This window comes from Mirounga leonina, unplaced genomic scaffold (assembly GCF_011800145.1).
Source record: "Mirounga leonina isolate KUSES-001 unplaced genomic scaffold, KU_Mleo_1.0 Mir_125, whole genome shotgun sequence".
Lineage (NCBI taxonomy): Eukaryota > Metazoa > Chordata > Mammalia > Carnivora > Phocidae > Mirounga > Mirounga leonina.
The window spans coordinates 23144473-23160700 of NW_023270305.1; the positions used below are offsets into that span (position 1 = coordinate 23144473).

At 45.0% G+C, this 16228-nt stretch overlaps 1 protein-coding gene across 1 annotated transcript in view; it reads left to right on the forward strand.

The window, feature by feature from the left end:
* The window catches only part of LOC118007781, a 72736-nt gene extending 59107 nt beyond the window's left edge, over window positions 1-13629 (forward strand). Inside the window, exons 3-5 of the mRNA XM_035000933.1 lie at window positions 10506-10676; window positions 11025-11283; window positions 12258-13629. Coding sequence (XP_034856824.1) covers window positions 10506-10676; window positions 11025-11283; window positions 12258-12379 — 552 coding nt within the window. The 3' untranslated portion in view covers window positions 12380-13629. The remainder of the gene's footprint in view (window positions 1-10505; window positions 10677-11024; window positions 11284-12257) is intronic.
* Window positions 13630-16228: the final 2599 nt, after the last annotated feature.

Sequence of the window (16228 nt, forward strand, 5' to 3'; positions counted from 1 at the left end):
TCTGCTAACTCCCGCTTTCTCAATGAGATGAGGAGAAAGGCCATTAGCTTTGGGAGAACAGGATAGATAAAGTATTGGAAGATAGAAGAGTGAGAAGAGTTGTGAAATGATAGCTAACGAGAATGATGGCCCAGAGAAATGAAGTAGAACGGCTGGACAACTTGCACACTGCCTGGCCCAGAGTCAGACTTAATAAATCTTCGGGATGAAAGATGACCCGAGAACCTAAGGAAGGCGCCAACTTGAGATCCAAGTCCCAATATAGTGCACAACTCAGCCCATCAGATTTGAATCCATATTCAATCATGCATATTTGGCTATTTTCCTGAAGTTCCATTGAAGGAAACTATAAAAATCATGATTTAAACATCTTTCCTGGCAACCCAAAAGAGGGCTCCAACTTGCCAAATGATAGAATTACAGACTCTCCTTGGAAAGCTCCTTTCCCGAATAGAGATTTTTATTGCCACATTTCATCTCCCAGTATGGTACTGTTCTCTTTATTGGTACCTTTATATCCCTTACAGGTTTTTAAACATCAGTTTCCCAGCATCCATCATTTTTACAGACCCTCTTCCCATTTTCCACACACAAAAATGTTCTCTTACACTTTCCTTAGGAATGTTCCATGAATTTCATATGTTTACAAACTTTTACTGTCCCAGAAAGTCACTTCCCTCTACCCCCCCGAGAAGTATCTAGTCAGAGAAATGAAATATGTGAACCAAAGGCTTAGCCTTCTTTTCAACTCATTCATCTGAGTTAGCAAGGTCTCCTGAGCCTTTGGCTGCCTTCTAAATGAGTGATTCACCTGCTTGTGGACAATTTCAGTAATTTTTTGGTAATAGTCTTTGGTTTTCAGCCGGAGGTTGCCTCGGGAATCATATCTTTCAAAAGTTTTGAGACTCACAAACTTTGACCAGAGTAATTCTCAAGGGATTGATTCCTAGGTTCTGCTTTTCCTCTTTCTTTCCTTTTTCTTAAAAAAAGAACATGTCTCAGTGAAATAATTAATCTTCAGAATTAACCAAAAGTCTAGGACCTAATTTTTTGAAGATCTATGAAGGCAGCAGCCAGAAGCTATATTGCCATAGTTAGATAGAGATACATAAGTAGATAAAGAATTTTTATTTCATTTTGGAAACATAACCAAAAGATCCCAAAACTAATAAAATCGACACCATTGCTTCTTTTACACGTTACCTTCCTTCTGGAGCCTATCCTTTAGTAGTACTTTCAGCAATACTTACAAACAGTGAATTCTTCCCGTTTTTGTCTGAAAACGTCAAAATTTTACCTTCCCTCTTGCATGCAGTTTAGCTAGCTGTAGAATTCTAGTAAGGTTTTTGTTTCTGCTCAGTACATTGGTGTATTACTCCACTATCATCTGGTCTCTACTGTGGCTGGTAATATGTCTCTTATAAGTCTAAATATTCCTTTTTTTTTTTTTATAAATTGTCTCTTATATTGAGTTTCTTTCAAGAGCCTCTCTTTTTTATTGATGTTCCACATTTCCACCCCGAGGCATCTAGGTGTGAATCTGACTTTATTTATCCTCTTTGGGACTCCCTGTACTTCTTATGCCATGTCATCAATTAGGGAAATTCCCACTCATTAGGGTATTTTTAGTATTAACTAAAATGTCCTTTTCCTCTTCTTAAACTCCTATTAGGTACAGGTTAGACATCTTATTTTCTCCCCCAGGCTTTTCATGTCTATTTCATAGTTTGGGTTTCTTTATTTTTCTGTTAATTCTCCTCAAATAGATCTTTTCATTTGTTGATTTCTCTTCAGCCATATCTAATCTACTGTTTCATTTGTTCACTGAGTTTTTAATATTAATGACTTTTTTACTTTCAGAAATTCTATTTTCATTGTTTAGTTCTTTTTTCATGCTTCTGATTTTTTCTTTTATGCCCTTAATCATTTAAATTCCCTTATTTTAAAGTCTCTAGACAACTGTTCTATTATCTGAAGTATTTGAGCCTACAATCTTCTTATTAGGTGGGTCTTCTTATTCTCACTCATGTTGGATTTTTTTAACCTCCTGTGTTTTATAACTTTCCACTGTGAGTTCATCCTCAGTGGGAATGGTTTTCTGTGAGAATCCCCTTCAGCCTTGATTATGGGAGCAATCCTCCAGGGAGATGTGAAGAGGAATAGGAGTAATTTGATTTTCTTTTGCTTCTGTAGGTGCCTCATAGGCATCACTGGCTCTGGCTTTGGGGCATCTGTACCATGGTGTTTGCATATTTTGAACTACTAATTTGCCAGGAGCTCAGTCCAGGGATTTCCATTTTCCAGAGTGCTTTTCCTCACTCAGAACCTCAGCAGAGCTAGATGAGCATCCCTGTGATCTCCCTGGCCCACAGGGCAGAATGTTTTCTAGTCCAAACTTTCACTGATGTCTTTTAAGAGTTTGGGTTTTAAGCGGACATGCCAGTTTCTGTGGCAGCCCATAATCTTGTCTCTGTCCCTGCACGGCTATTAAAATCCAACCCGAGGCAGAACCTGACCGACTCCCATGACCTCCCCACACTAGCTGCGGTATTAACATACAAGTTTGTTTTCTTAGGCTTACATTTTCCCTTTATTTTTGGCACCCAGGTAATTCTCATTCCTTCTTGAAAATGAAATCAGACATAAGAGAACTTCCACAAACTTCCATTCCACATCTACTTGCCTACCAGCAACTCCCCTCCACCTTTCCTCCTGTTACTATGGATAAACCATCTGTGTCTGCAGGTCAGTCCCTCCACTTTGTCACCAGCTCCCATTCCCTTTCAGTTATTCAATGACATCACTCCAGTAATTCTCTCTCTCTCCTGCATTAACCGAACTCTCTTTTCTGGACTACTCCTATCGGTATAAATATAGTTATTTCTCCTATCTTAAAAAAGCCTCAATTCCTCTTCCTATTCATCTACTGCTTCACTTTTCTGTTTTCTTTACAGAAAACTTCTGAAAGTTTCTGCCTCCCAGTTCCCTTTTCCATTTCTTTCTTATGCACAGTCCAATCAAGCCTTTGCTCTCACCATTCTTCCAAAACCACTCTTTTCAAGGTCACCAATGACCTCCACATTGCTAACCAACTCTCAGTCAGCATCTTGGTATTTTAGCAGATTGGGGTGTAGTAGATCATTCCCTTCTCCAGGAAGGGAATCCTTGTCATTCAGGACTCCACATTTTCCTTGTTTTTCTTCTTTCTCATCAGCCATTTCTCACTCTCCTTTGCTCATTCTTCCTTTTCTCCCCAAACTCTAGAGTACCCCAGGGCTCAGTCCTTGGGTGTCTTCCCTTTCTAACCACATGCAGTCCACTGATGATTTCATCTAGTTTCAAGACTTTAAATGCCATTTATGAGCTGACAATTCCCAAATGTATGCCTCTAGCTTGTAACTCTCTCCTCTGTTCTAAATTCATGTCAAACTGCCCTCTCAACATCTCCAATAGGTTGTCTAATAGACATTCCAAACATATCTTGTCCAAAATTGACCTCTTGATCTTTCCTACCAATCATGCTCTATCCTTAGTTTTCCCTATCTCAGTTAATGGTAACTCTGCCCTTATGATTATTCAGGCAAAACCTGGGAGTCACCCTTGACTTCCTCTCTTCTCTGGATCTGAAGGTAAAGCCCTGGAATCAGGGCGTTTGTTCCACTCAATGAATAAATTTGTATGAGCACAGAAAAAAGGGAGTATATATCCTGTTAGGGAGAGGTAAGAAAAGCAATAAGTATAATACAAAACTGAACATGCCAAATGAGAGATGCAGAAAGTAGGGAATGATCATACCAAGAGACAGAGAAGCTTTGGGGTATATAGAAAGACAGAGGCTTTTGAGATGATCCTGAAGGATAGCAATGATTGGAGTGCTTAGGGGGAGTGGGGGGGAATTTTAGGTGAAGGAAGCAGCTGAGCAAGACACCCATCTTCTGGGTTAGTGTCCCCTTCCCCTTGAGTAGGATTCTTTTTGCCTACCTTGGCACTATATCCTGTGGGAGCCTTTGATAATCCCTTGACTTATCCTCATCCTATCCCAGCCCCAACATATTTCAAATCAAAGTTGCTATATGTTGCCGACATTAATTTCCAAAATGCCTTTCACAGGTTACAGGCTTCCCTCTCTCAATTCATGTTACTGCTATCCCAGTTCACCCTTCTTTGTCCATGTTGTGTCTTGTTGGTCTCTTTGCCTTTGGGCTGCTTCGTCCTCTGTTCATTCTATTCACTGTAGCCACTCAGCCAACACATAAGAGCCTATTTTGCACCAGGCACTGCTCTCAAGGAGGCTTATAACTAAGCATAGGGGCATACCTGGAAACATACAAAAACTACAGATGTTTCTACAAACTGTACAGGGTACAGTGGCACAAGGGAAGAAAATGCAAATTCTACCAGAAGCAATCATAGAAATCACTCAAAATCCATGGCTACTCTATACACCTATAGAAGGAAGATCTTCCACACCCCAGCTACCTTTTCTGCCTCGTTACCCCTATTCCCCTTCACATATGCTACATTCTAGCCACACTGCTCTGTTTGTACATGTGTCCTGAGCCTTCTCTTCTCCATGCCTTTGTTCATGTGGGTCCTTCTGCCTGGAATGCTGTTGCCCTACCTTACAAGTTTAAATCCTACTCAGCATGTAAAACACTTAGCACAGTGTCCTGCACATAACAAACACTAAATAGTGTCAGTAGTCTTCATCATTATCATCATCATTATTACCCCATAAAGATTAGCTAAATTCTCACAACTCTTAATTTTTTCTTAAGTCACTGTCATCTTGTGTTACATATATACAATATTCTCTGCCCCATTGTCCTTCCCTTTGGCAATAGGAAATCACCTAGCTACACACTGTCATCACTAAATAGTCATACGGAATAAGCAGAAAATGGATAGAAGTAGAACACATAAAATATTTCGAAAGGCCTCTTAACTAATTGAGTGAAGTGGCCATAGATTTAAAGACCCAATCTGATTAAAATGGGATGGGGTTGGCCTCTGCACTTCCTGGTAATGTACAGCCAGATTGCCTTAACATATGACCCCAGTGAGTCAACCTCAGCTCATACCCTGACTCAACATATCTTTACTCAGATCACATAACTTACTCTCATCAGTTGACTGGCTTCGTCAGAGGAAACCACTCAGCCTCTAAGAAGAATTTGTAAAAAATCTGAGCCTATCAGTCAGATGTATCGGATAATAGGGAACTGGGTGTCCCGGATGGGGCAATATTTAATGACAAGGATGAGAAGAAGAATCTAATGGATCCCTGAGTGGAAAGAGGATGGTGCTCTCACTTCTGCCAGTGGCAGCTCCTCTACCTTGTCACTGTCTCCTTCCCCCATCACTAACACCACTCTGCCCCATATCTGCTCTCCGAATCAAAACCTCATCCTTGGTTCTCCTGTATAACCAGTGTGGTGGTTTGAGATCTGAGCCTTGAATGCTATCAGTTCAACATGGCTTCGAGTTCTCGCAGCGACATTCCTCCTGCAGTCTTGCACAGAGGTCTGCCCTCTCCCTGCAATCTCACACTTTATAGGCATGCTATAAAGACATATTGGAAAGAAAACACACACTGGAGCCGTCTATCATAAGTGGAAGTAAGATCTAGATCTAGGGTCTAGAGTTTTTATTCCACTTACTTGTGGTCAGCACAAGGCCCCTGGGCAAAACACCTAGTATTAGTATCAACAATTCAACTATTTTAACTTTAGCTCCTTCAAATTCACCCCATTTGGTTTCTTCTACCTAGATTTTGTGCAAGGACTTAAAAAATATGAACCCACCTCCACTCCTTATCCCACAACACACGTACTTCTGTTCTTTTTCTTGGTTTGGGAATTTTTTTTCAAAGCATATTCCAACTCTAAAATATGGTACACAGGGGAGGTAGCATCATGTAGAGAAAAGAACATGGGTTTTGGAGCCACATAAGCCTGGATTTGAATTCTGGCTTTTCCGTGTGCATTGGGCACCCCGCCCCCAACGCAACCCAGTGCAAGGCTGGACAGAGAGCTCACTGCTAAGAAGGGAAAGGTCTATATCCCACTATAGGGTTTCTAAGAGGAAGCAAACCAACAAAACCTTTATGATAACTTTCCACTCATCTTCATTAAGAAGGCAAGCAAAAAGAATAGAGAGTTCACTCTGGGGGGCTTCTTCTTCTCTTTCTATGCAATCAAGGGCTTCTAACATGTCCCCGCTCATCTTCCCTCCTCCTCCCCACTGTTCTGGCAGATGTGCCTGGTGGTGCCAGGGTATGGGAGAAGGTGAAATGGAAAGAGAACAACATGGGAAGAGCGGGGGTTAGGGAGGCAGGGGAGGGATGGAGAGAGACAGCCTGATTTTCTACCACTCAGTTCAGAAACAAAGATAGTAACTTCCCTAGTATGGTTCAGTCAGGTGGTGTAGAAAATAGCTGGGACTTAGGCCATCCTGATACAGCCTCTTCTAAGTCCTCACTTCAAGGATAAGAGACCAGGGTGGCAAAAGGCTGAGGAGTGGACCCACACTGTGCAGTGAGAAACGGTGGTTCAGACTCATCCTCGCCCTACCACCAGCCAAAGAACCAATCCAGGAACCCAGAGGAGAGCCCAACTCTGGAACCAGTAGGCAGCACATCTTCCATGGGTCAACCAACAGAGGACCGAGAGGAATAGAGAAGTGGAGGGGACCGATACCACAACTTTAATACCCAGATCAGACTACAGATGGCTGAGTCAAATGCATGCATTTGGATGCACTTAACTTTCTCTACAACTATTTTACATTTTTCCACAGTGTGTGTAAAGTGGGCGCTGGTCAAAAAAAAGTTGACATCAGTTATTCAGAAAACTTGAAGTGGTCAATGTGTGTATTTTTCTGACTTGGGACTCTTCAACCAAAGCTGTTACACTCTGTAAAGCCCTGGCCAAGTTTCTTAACCTCTGAAATGGTTTGCTGCTTCTGAAGGTGGGGACCCACCCCATCTCAAAGGGCTTGGGAAAGCTCCTGCACAGAGCCTTGCAGTGTCATTCCCAAGCACGGAGAAGTAGGGAACTTGGCCTGGCCAGGGAAGTGGCAAGTTATCTATTCCATCCTTTTCATTAACATTAACTCAATCGCCAGAGAAAGAAAACACATCCTTGTTTCTTCTCATTCCACAGATCTCAGCTTCAATGTTCGTTCTCAGGATTGTCCGTCTTAGCCACCCCATCCAAAGTAGGTGGTGCCCTCTGTTGTTCTTCGGTACATTTCCTGTTATTTTTTACAGTCCTAATCAGGAGGTGAAGTTATTTAATTAACTTATTTGTCGAATTGTTCCTTATCTGTGTCCTGCCCCCCACAATACTCCCTCAGGTCAGAGCCCACTCTGCTTTTTCCCTCTTGTGTGTCTAGTGTCCTTAAACCTGTGCTGCTTAAATTTGTTAAATCTTGTTTCTTGAGGTTCTGCACCATGAATTTGAAAGCTCTTTTCCCTTGTTTAAAGTTCCTCAAGTAGATTATCTTCTTAGTTTGGTCTTCCCACTGCTGTTTGCTTGCTTTGGCAGAAGGAAAATGAAATACACTTTTTTTTTTTTTTTAGCTTACAGAAGCTATTAATATAAAGCACAGAAATGGTGAATTTCAGTACCTGAAACTCTGTGAATAATTACTGGGTGGAGTTATCTTCACAAGGCAATTTTCTACTTTCCCCATGAAATAAAAGCCCAAAAATGTGTTACTATGGCAGCCTGTTTCCTGATTGAAACAAAATCAGAAGCAACCTATGCATTAACATCAACCCTACCCCTGCATTGTGAGTCTTCCCTGAGATGAACCTCAATGTGTTTGGAGATACACCAACTGCTAGACTAGTAAGTAACATGTTTCCCACCTACACGTGTGGGGAAAACGTGCACATACACAAGCTATAATTTAGCAGTAGCAGCAACTGTGTATTGAAAAAAAGAAAAACAAAAAAAAATTGCATTTAAACATAGCGGAGGGTGGTCACATCAACAGCACTGGGAAGGAGCTGTGCACTAATTTGGGAACATTTCTTCATTTTCCTGCAGATTTTGGCCAAGCAAAATGAGTGGGTTCCGCTGGGATGCTCTCTGGTCCCAATCCTGCCATCTTAAGGCATATTCAGCGGTCAGCTCATGGTCCAGTCCCTGTCATTAGTCAGGATCCACATGAACAAGTATGGTTGTCCAGAACTAAGTACTTCCTACAGACAGAGAGTCATCGCTACCTCTCCGGACAGTCAGAGTCGAGGCAGTGGCATCTACCACCATTGTAGGAACTAGAGAAAGGGCTCGGGAAGCCCCCTACTCACTCCAGGTTGGACACACAAGAGGCGCTGTCTGGTGCCAGAAAGTTACTCAGAAGTATTGACAACAGAAAGTCATTCATTAAATGTCATTTCTTAGACACCAGACGAGGAAACCAGGCAGCATTTTGGGCCCTCTGCAAGAGCCAGGGGCAAGATTAGCAAAGACCCTTTCTCGACTGTCAAGCCCTGTAATGATTTGTAACCCCTCCAGTGAATGCAAATCATTCTTCAGCTGTGGATAGACCCATCGGCTTAGGATCCACATCTTGCAGGCAGCCAAAAAAGATTGGTATTTTAATATTTGTAAGAATTTACAGGGTGCTCACTATGTGTGAGGAACTATGGTAAACACCATACCTGCATTTACACATTGAATTCCCACAGCAATCCATAAGGTAGATACCAGATGGTAACTGATGTTATCATTCTCATCTCAGATGAAAAACCTGAAGTTTAGCAAGCTTAAAGAAATTGCCCAAATTCTATGTATGAGGTGATGCCAGGATTCAAGGCTAAGTCAGCTTGACACCCAAGCCAATACTTTTAGCCACAATGCTATACTATCACTGGATGGAATCTTTCTGATACATGCCACAACCTAACCCAACATTTCAGCAGAGAGGAGAGTAAGTGGGGAGACTGACTTCAGGAGACCAAAGTAGAAATTGTTTCTGAAGAGTAGACCTTTGCTACTCACAGTGGCCTAGGATCAACAGCATCACATCCTGATGCAGGACTCAGGCCCCCCGACCTGCTGACTCAGAGTCATCATGGGTCTGCATTGCAACATGTCAACATGTTGACAAGATCCTGGGAGATTCACAAGCATATCAAAGGGTAAGAAGCACTCACTGATATCAGAGAAGCTCTAAATAAACTTTGTAGGAAAATAAGTCTATAACTGTAACAGAGAGGGGGAAATGTGAGAGCATGGCAGATAAGATGGTGCCTTATTCATTTCTTAACCACCAGTGTCTATAGAAAAGGAAGCATATGACCTATTTATTGAATAAATGAGTGGATAAAACAAGAGATTAAGGCACTTCGTTGTAGACATATCACATGACATGCAATAGTAGGTCTAGGTTTGAGTCCTGGCCCTACCTCTTCCAATATTGGGCAGGTCACCATTGTTCTATGCTCAGGTTCTCCAATTAGGGGCAAGATATAACAAAAGCAAAATAAAACAATAGATCGGTGCAGGAAGACCTGGCCATGTTGGCACAACATGGGATAATCTGAAGGCCATTCTTGCTCCAGAGCCTGTGTGGCCTGCTGAGGTCATCATGGGTCTGCATTGCAATATGACTTCCCCCTCTGGCCACTCCTGCTTTCGTCCCCTCCCTTCAACAGGTGTTTGTTCCAAAAACAAACTCCCAAATAAATATCTGGCATGTTAAATTTCATCGCAGAGTCTGCTTCACTGGGAGCCCAAACCATGACAGCCATTAAAGGAAAGCCAGTCATCATCCAAGCATCCAAGGTGGTTTTGCATGAATGTATGGAGCACCTGCTGGTTTGGGGAAGATCAGAAGCTAATATTCTCCAGCATCTATGATATAGCTCAGAACTGTGCACCATAAGTTGATTATGCTGTAGCATTATAATAAGCTTATACATTCTCCCATATTATGATACTGTTAGTACTTAGTAGCTAGTTGTGGTGGTATTTTTTAAATTTTGCTATTTGGGGTTTTTTGGTTGTTGTTGTGTTTTAACTCCAGTTAGTGGAACCGAGGCACAAGACAGTGATGATTTGTTCAAGATTGGAAAAGGTAGAGCCAGAACTCGAGTGCAGGCCTCCTAATCATCCTGTGTCAAGTGACTGGTGATTCAAAAGAGGCAAAAGAATTGCATTTTGCCGTAGACTTAAAACTCTCCAAGCACAGACCCTGAGAGGCCCAGCCCTCCTGACCCCAAGAGGCCCATGACATTCCTGCCATGTCACCTACCCCTTCCCATGCCTCTTCTGATCATGGCAGCCTGTGTCATGCGGTTCAGGACTGGATTACAGAGCACCTTATCCTGCTTACGTCAGCATGCAAGTCCTATGGCCAGGGGACCGCAAGCCCCAGGAATCCAGTTGGCTTGCCGTGGATTACAGAGCTCTTGTCCATCCCGTGCCTCCTGCCCGGGAGGTGGGAGCAGCCGGGGGCTGCCCTCCAGGATCTCAGCCATCTTTCCTTGGCAGGATCCATACCTCTTGTTGGAGCTGCTGGGCTGCTCAGGCACAGGACCCAGGGAGGGAGCTCCCAAGGCTCACATTCGACGTTACACACAAGGTCACGGGGGCTCTGAGAGTCAAGCCCCAACTTGGACCCCAAGGCTGCATTTTCACCTGAACCTTCATTATACAAACAAGGTACCTTCTAGTCAAGTCTTGTGGGCCAACAACCTGTAAAAGGAAGGGAAAGAAATACTGGCTGAAGCTAATGTAGCGGAGCAGAGGGCCAGGAATGGTGTTTCCGCTCCAGCCGGCGTCGTCCAACGCATGCCGCTCCTGGGACATCTCCAGGACACACGGCAGGGTAGGATGGCAGGCAGCCTATCTGAGGGTGGGAGGCACAGAGAGGAAAACAGTCACCTTGGGTCGGGGGAAGGTAGATGGCAGGGCCAGGGGAGCAAATGTGTTTCTTCCTCCAGAGTCTGAAACATGAAAATAAACCTGTTGGACAAAAAAACCTCCATGTTTTCTACACTCTGTTGTCAGGTGCTTCCAACCACCAGAGCGATGTTGGAAGGTGGGTCAGGTGCTGCCGCTGGAAGGTCAGGATGGCCAGTCAGCAAAGCCTTCCTTCCCCTGAGCCCGCGCTGCCACCACGGCCCCCGCTCAGCCCTCCTCGCCTTGCTCCTCCCTCCCTGTTGGCAGATCTTCACGTCCCTGGCCCTGAGGCCACTGCTCTGCATGGACTCCATGGAGAGAATTTATAGACACGTGTTTACTCTCCTCGGAGCAGGGAGAGGTCCAGGTAAGTTCAGTGACTTGGCCAAGTGCTGTGGTCGGGGAGTGCAAGTCTGCCAGGAGACCCCAACAGCCACCTTAGCCTTCAGGAGGCTTTCAGACGCAGCCAAGTCTGCTCTGCCATCTTGGGCCCCGAGGGTCTAGGAAAGTTCAAACCCATTTCCTGAAATAAGAATAACATTTAGTAAGGCAGTCTGGGAATGGAAAACAAGTGGCAAGAGCCTCCTCCCCACTTGCCACAGGGCGTCTGCCAAAGCCTGGCGACCGACAGAGAGTAGGCCAAGAACACAGCCCACAGGAAAACTGCTCTGCTCATCTCTCCACATAGCCCTGTTCTTCCCCTCCTCTGCTCTAAGCCCCCAGCCCAGCCAAGCTCAGAGGAGGTCACAGAACATTTCTGACCATGATCCCGGCAGTGGGAGTGATAGCCAGTCCGGGCCGCACCTGGGAGACCAGCTGCACGCAAGCAGAGGGGGCCGGAGTGAGCACCACGGCAGCTTCCCCCTGCCGTGCTGTCTTCTAGGATTGCTGCACATTCCTCCTATCAGGTCTGCCAGTCACCACTCCCACTGCCTCCAACCCCATCTCCACGCCAGCCAGAAGGAGCTTTTCCAGGTGCAAATCCAACATTGCCACTCAGTTGAAACCCATGATGGTTTCCCAGAGTCCTCTGACTCAGCCTGAACCCCAACCTGACTTTGAAATCCTCATGCTCAATCCCCTAGCTCTCTCAGTTGTTCCTTCCCACTGCTGCCCCTCACGCCCCAGGCTCCAGGCTCACCCAGCTCACTCCAGCTGCATTACACGGGGCAGAGGGCTGGTGGGTGGGTTTGCAGCAGTTCAATCAAGGGACAAAGTATGTGCTGGAAAACAGCCTGACAGGTCATCCAGTGTGGTGGGCTGGGGCCGGGGAAGGTTTACCCAAATTCTTCCGAGAGGTTGTGCTTCTTACCTTCAGGGAAACAATTAACCATTTCTCAGGGACCCAAGGAGACAGAGAGCAGAAATTATGCCCCACACGAACACCCTTGCAGAGCTTGGGGGCCAAGGCAGGAGGCTCACCCTGGACACATAGCAAGACAGGAAGATGGCAGAAGAGATGAGACATTTGCCTGGGGGCCTTCAACCCAACAAATTGCGTCTCTTGCCATCTGGCTTCAGGACAGGTGGAGTGTTGGCCTGCTTCCTGCTCCCCACCCCTCCTAACCTACTGATCACCATGAAACAAACCAAGACACTAGCACCTGTTTGTCTCTGAGCCACCATGTAAAAATATGTATATTGTCTCTTTTAAGACCAAACAGCCAATAATCGATTCATGAATTGAAATTCCACTTTAAATTCTACCACAGATGATAATCATTGGCCAGTATTGCCTGAGCCTGGATCCCTGACACCAGATGAAGGTCAAACCCATCTTAATTTGCTTGTTGGCACCGATAACTTAAAAGAGACTCGTCTTCTATCATAAACTATGAGATAGAATTAGAATTCATGAAGCTACACATGTACTTTCCTGATGCTTTTAATAAAGATAAACACCCTCATTGTCAGAAGTTAAACAAAATGAGTTTTAGGGGATACAAGTCCCCTCTGCCTTTGGGGGAGGGGGTGACCAGAGTGCTGGGCAGAGAGAGAACTCGTGGCCCTTCCTCTCTAGGCTATGGGGCAGATCAGTTCAGCCCCTCCTTGGGCCATGCCTCTTTCTCCTCCTGCATTCCCGGGTTTCCAGGCTAGTGGGGCTTCCTAATTTGGAAATCGCTACAGAGCAAACCCTGACAGGACTCAGATGTCCTGCTGTGAACTCCCTGAGAGGCAGTGGCCCTGGTTACATAACATGCACCTTGGTTAACCCCTCCAAAAGCCTCCCAAGGCTCCCAAGCTGAGGGGGAGACAAGGCTCCGGGCCCCCATTCACTGACACTAGGACATCTACACGCTGCCTTCCTGCTGCATAGACATTCCCTCCTAGGCCTGCCCTCTGATGCCCTTTCCACCTTCCCCATGCTCTCACCCAGAGGTCATGGCTGGAATCTCACTTCTGGCCAGCCCTGGAAGGCAGGGACTTCGTTGCCTTTGCGTCGACCCTGGTACCCAACACACGGCTGGGCTCATCAAAGGTAGACAAGCAGCCACTGAGTGAAGACAAGAGAGTGAGCAAAGGAGAGACAGGGAGGTGGAGGAGAGTGGAAGAAAGAATCTTTGTAACTCATCTTGTGTTCATTTGGAACCTTTCTGGGGGCTCTTGCAGCCCAGTCCGGGCAGAGAAGTGTCCACGGAGGGGGGACGAGTAATGCTCCCAGCTTCTGACTGGAAGTCTGACCTCATCCATCAGACATCTCCACCGGAAATAGCAGGCGAGTGGCGGGGTTGCTGGTCACAGCAGACATGATCCAAAATTTGTTTTTGTATTTACTTAAAAATATTGTTTTAACATTAACGTGAATTTTAAGTAAGAATATAAATCATTCCTGATCCCCAAAACACAACAGATTTTACTCTTGCCTAGTCCTTCTGATTGGCTTTAAGTGTTTTATTTTGGGATTGGACTGACGGCAGCAAATTCCTAGCCAAATCAACCGAGATTCTTGTGGCCAGGATGTGCTCATGTGTTATAATTTTCTACGCCTTCCAGCTGGAGAGCTCCTTGGGGGTGGGATTAACTTTCACTTTGGTATCTCAGCATTTTGCCCAGCATACTGTACTTAGTAGGTGCTCACTAAACATTTGTTAAATGAGTGGGCACATTGCCTCAATACCAGGACCTTGCCAGAAGTGTACATTCAAATCAGGAGGGGAGCAACTTATTAGGATTTTAATCTTGAATAAATTCAATATTCTCTGAAAATAGAAAGCAGGGCCAGAGTAGAGCATCAGAATGTCACCCAGAAGCACCAAGGTCAAAGTTAGAAGGGAACACAGTGTATTGAGTCTTATGGGAGAAAGGACAGAAATGGGAAAATGAAACTGAGAACCTGAACACTCGAAAGCAGGACAGGGAGAGGGGTGTTAATGGGCTGGGCAGTTGGCTGACAACTAGGTCAGTGAACTGATGGGGTCTGCCAGGAGCATCACAGCTCTGGCGCCCCGCCTCCATGTGGGGGATAAGTGTGGAGGCTTCTAGGAAGCTCACCGGGCTGAGTAGTACCTGCTGCTCACACATCTCAAGCTGCTTAAGTAGAAATTCTGCTTTTGAGGGTATAGTCATAGAGACTGGTGGGGAAATTACTCTCTAGGTAAGAGTAGCAATGACCATGGGATCATGGCATTGTTACTTACGAATTGCACAGAAGAAAATCTTTCATCGAAGGTAATGGAATTTCTGTCTCTTTCCACAAATTGGATAAAATTATGCCTCTTTCTCATTATCACTTATATCATATATTTTCCAGGATATCCTTACATTTATACACCCAGTATGGTCTGTTTATTTCACACTTGAAATCTAAATGCCTTGGCTGGAGCTTTGGAAATTTTAAGAAGGGCGTTATTGACCACCAGATTAGGCACAGAATAACCAGGATTATGGTCTTCTTTTCTGGAGACATGACCTTCCTCCATAATGCAGGGACCCCTTGCGTGGCACTGGAGTGATCCCTGGAGGATGAGCCTGGGCTTTGAGCTGTCACGTGGCTTGAGCAAGCCTGGGGATCAGTGCTCTCTGTCTTCCGGCTGGACAAACTGAGCTCATGCTTACCTCCCAGTCCTGAGCTTCTCTAGTAATCCTTGACCAAGTCTGGATTTGGGAGTTCTGGGATTCTGTTAAGTCTTGTTTTTTTTTAAAAAAGTAAAATAAATAACTACATGTTATCATGATATAAAAACTTCTTTATAGGGTCAGGTAATCTATCTGTGAAGACGTATAGAGTAAGAGTCAACCCCACATGATGGATAAAGTGGATGTGAATTTCCAGATTGTAAATGAGTTAGGTAATGACACTTGAGAAGTCATAAATATCGGTGGATTCATAACAAAGTGCACATTTTGGAAGTGCTTCCAACAAATCAACCTTGCTTGAATCACATCCATCTCTTAGAACTCTCCTATGCCATCAGCCTAATCCTATGGAATACTTCTTCCTGATATCTCTCACCCCCTTCGCTTTCTTGGCGCTCTGCCATTATTCTAGCTCAAGTCCTCATCACCACACCACTGGATTATTACAGCGACCTCCTTGTCGCTCTGCTTGTCCCCAGCTTCTCCCTGCGTCTGATCCATTCTCCACACTGCCACCAGGCTCAGGGCTCGACTTTTCCTCACATAACCACTTTCGACATGCTGTCGCTCTACTCAGAAATTTCTGACTATTTCCCTATTGCCTTCTGAGTGAAGGCTAGAGATCCATAGTCTGGTAGTCAAGGTCCTACAGGTTCCAGCTGACCTGTCTGAAGTTCTCTCTCCCTATTGCTGAAAGCACCAGCCAGGGGCAGTGCTCCCTGTCTCTTCACAGCAAGCTTGTGCCTCTCTGTACTTTGGTCCCTGTGGGCACCCTCCACCCAGATTGTTCCTAGAAGGCCTTCTCCCTTCCTCTCTGCCTGTTCAAACCCAAAATTTCTACGATACAATATAAAGGAGAAACCCAAACTTTCTACAGACTCAAACTCCCTAAAGTTTTTCTCAACTTCTCCAGTCCGTCTGAGTCTAATTGAGTGGCTTTGTTTTATTACTTACTCTATTTAAGTATAAGCTTCCTGGAGATGCAGAGTAACTTGAATCAAAGGGCGGAGGGGAGAGGAATTTCAGGTACCAAGACCTATGGTAGTGGAGCTACTTTGGGTCAGAGGGCTGTGTAGATGACCACACACTCACCCCTTGCTCTGTGTCCACATGGCCTCTATCTCAGAAAGGGGGCAAGGAAGCTTGTGCGGGCTCTTGCAATTAACCCAAGGCCAGGATGCCCCTCCCTGCCCTACTCTGTGCAGATGGCGTCCACACTTGCACTCTCCTTTACT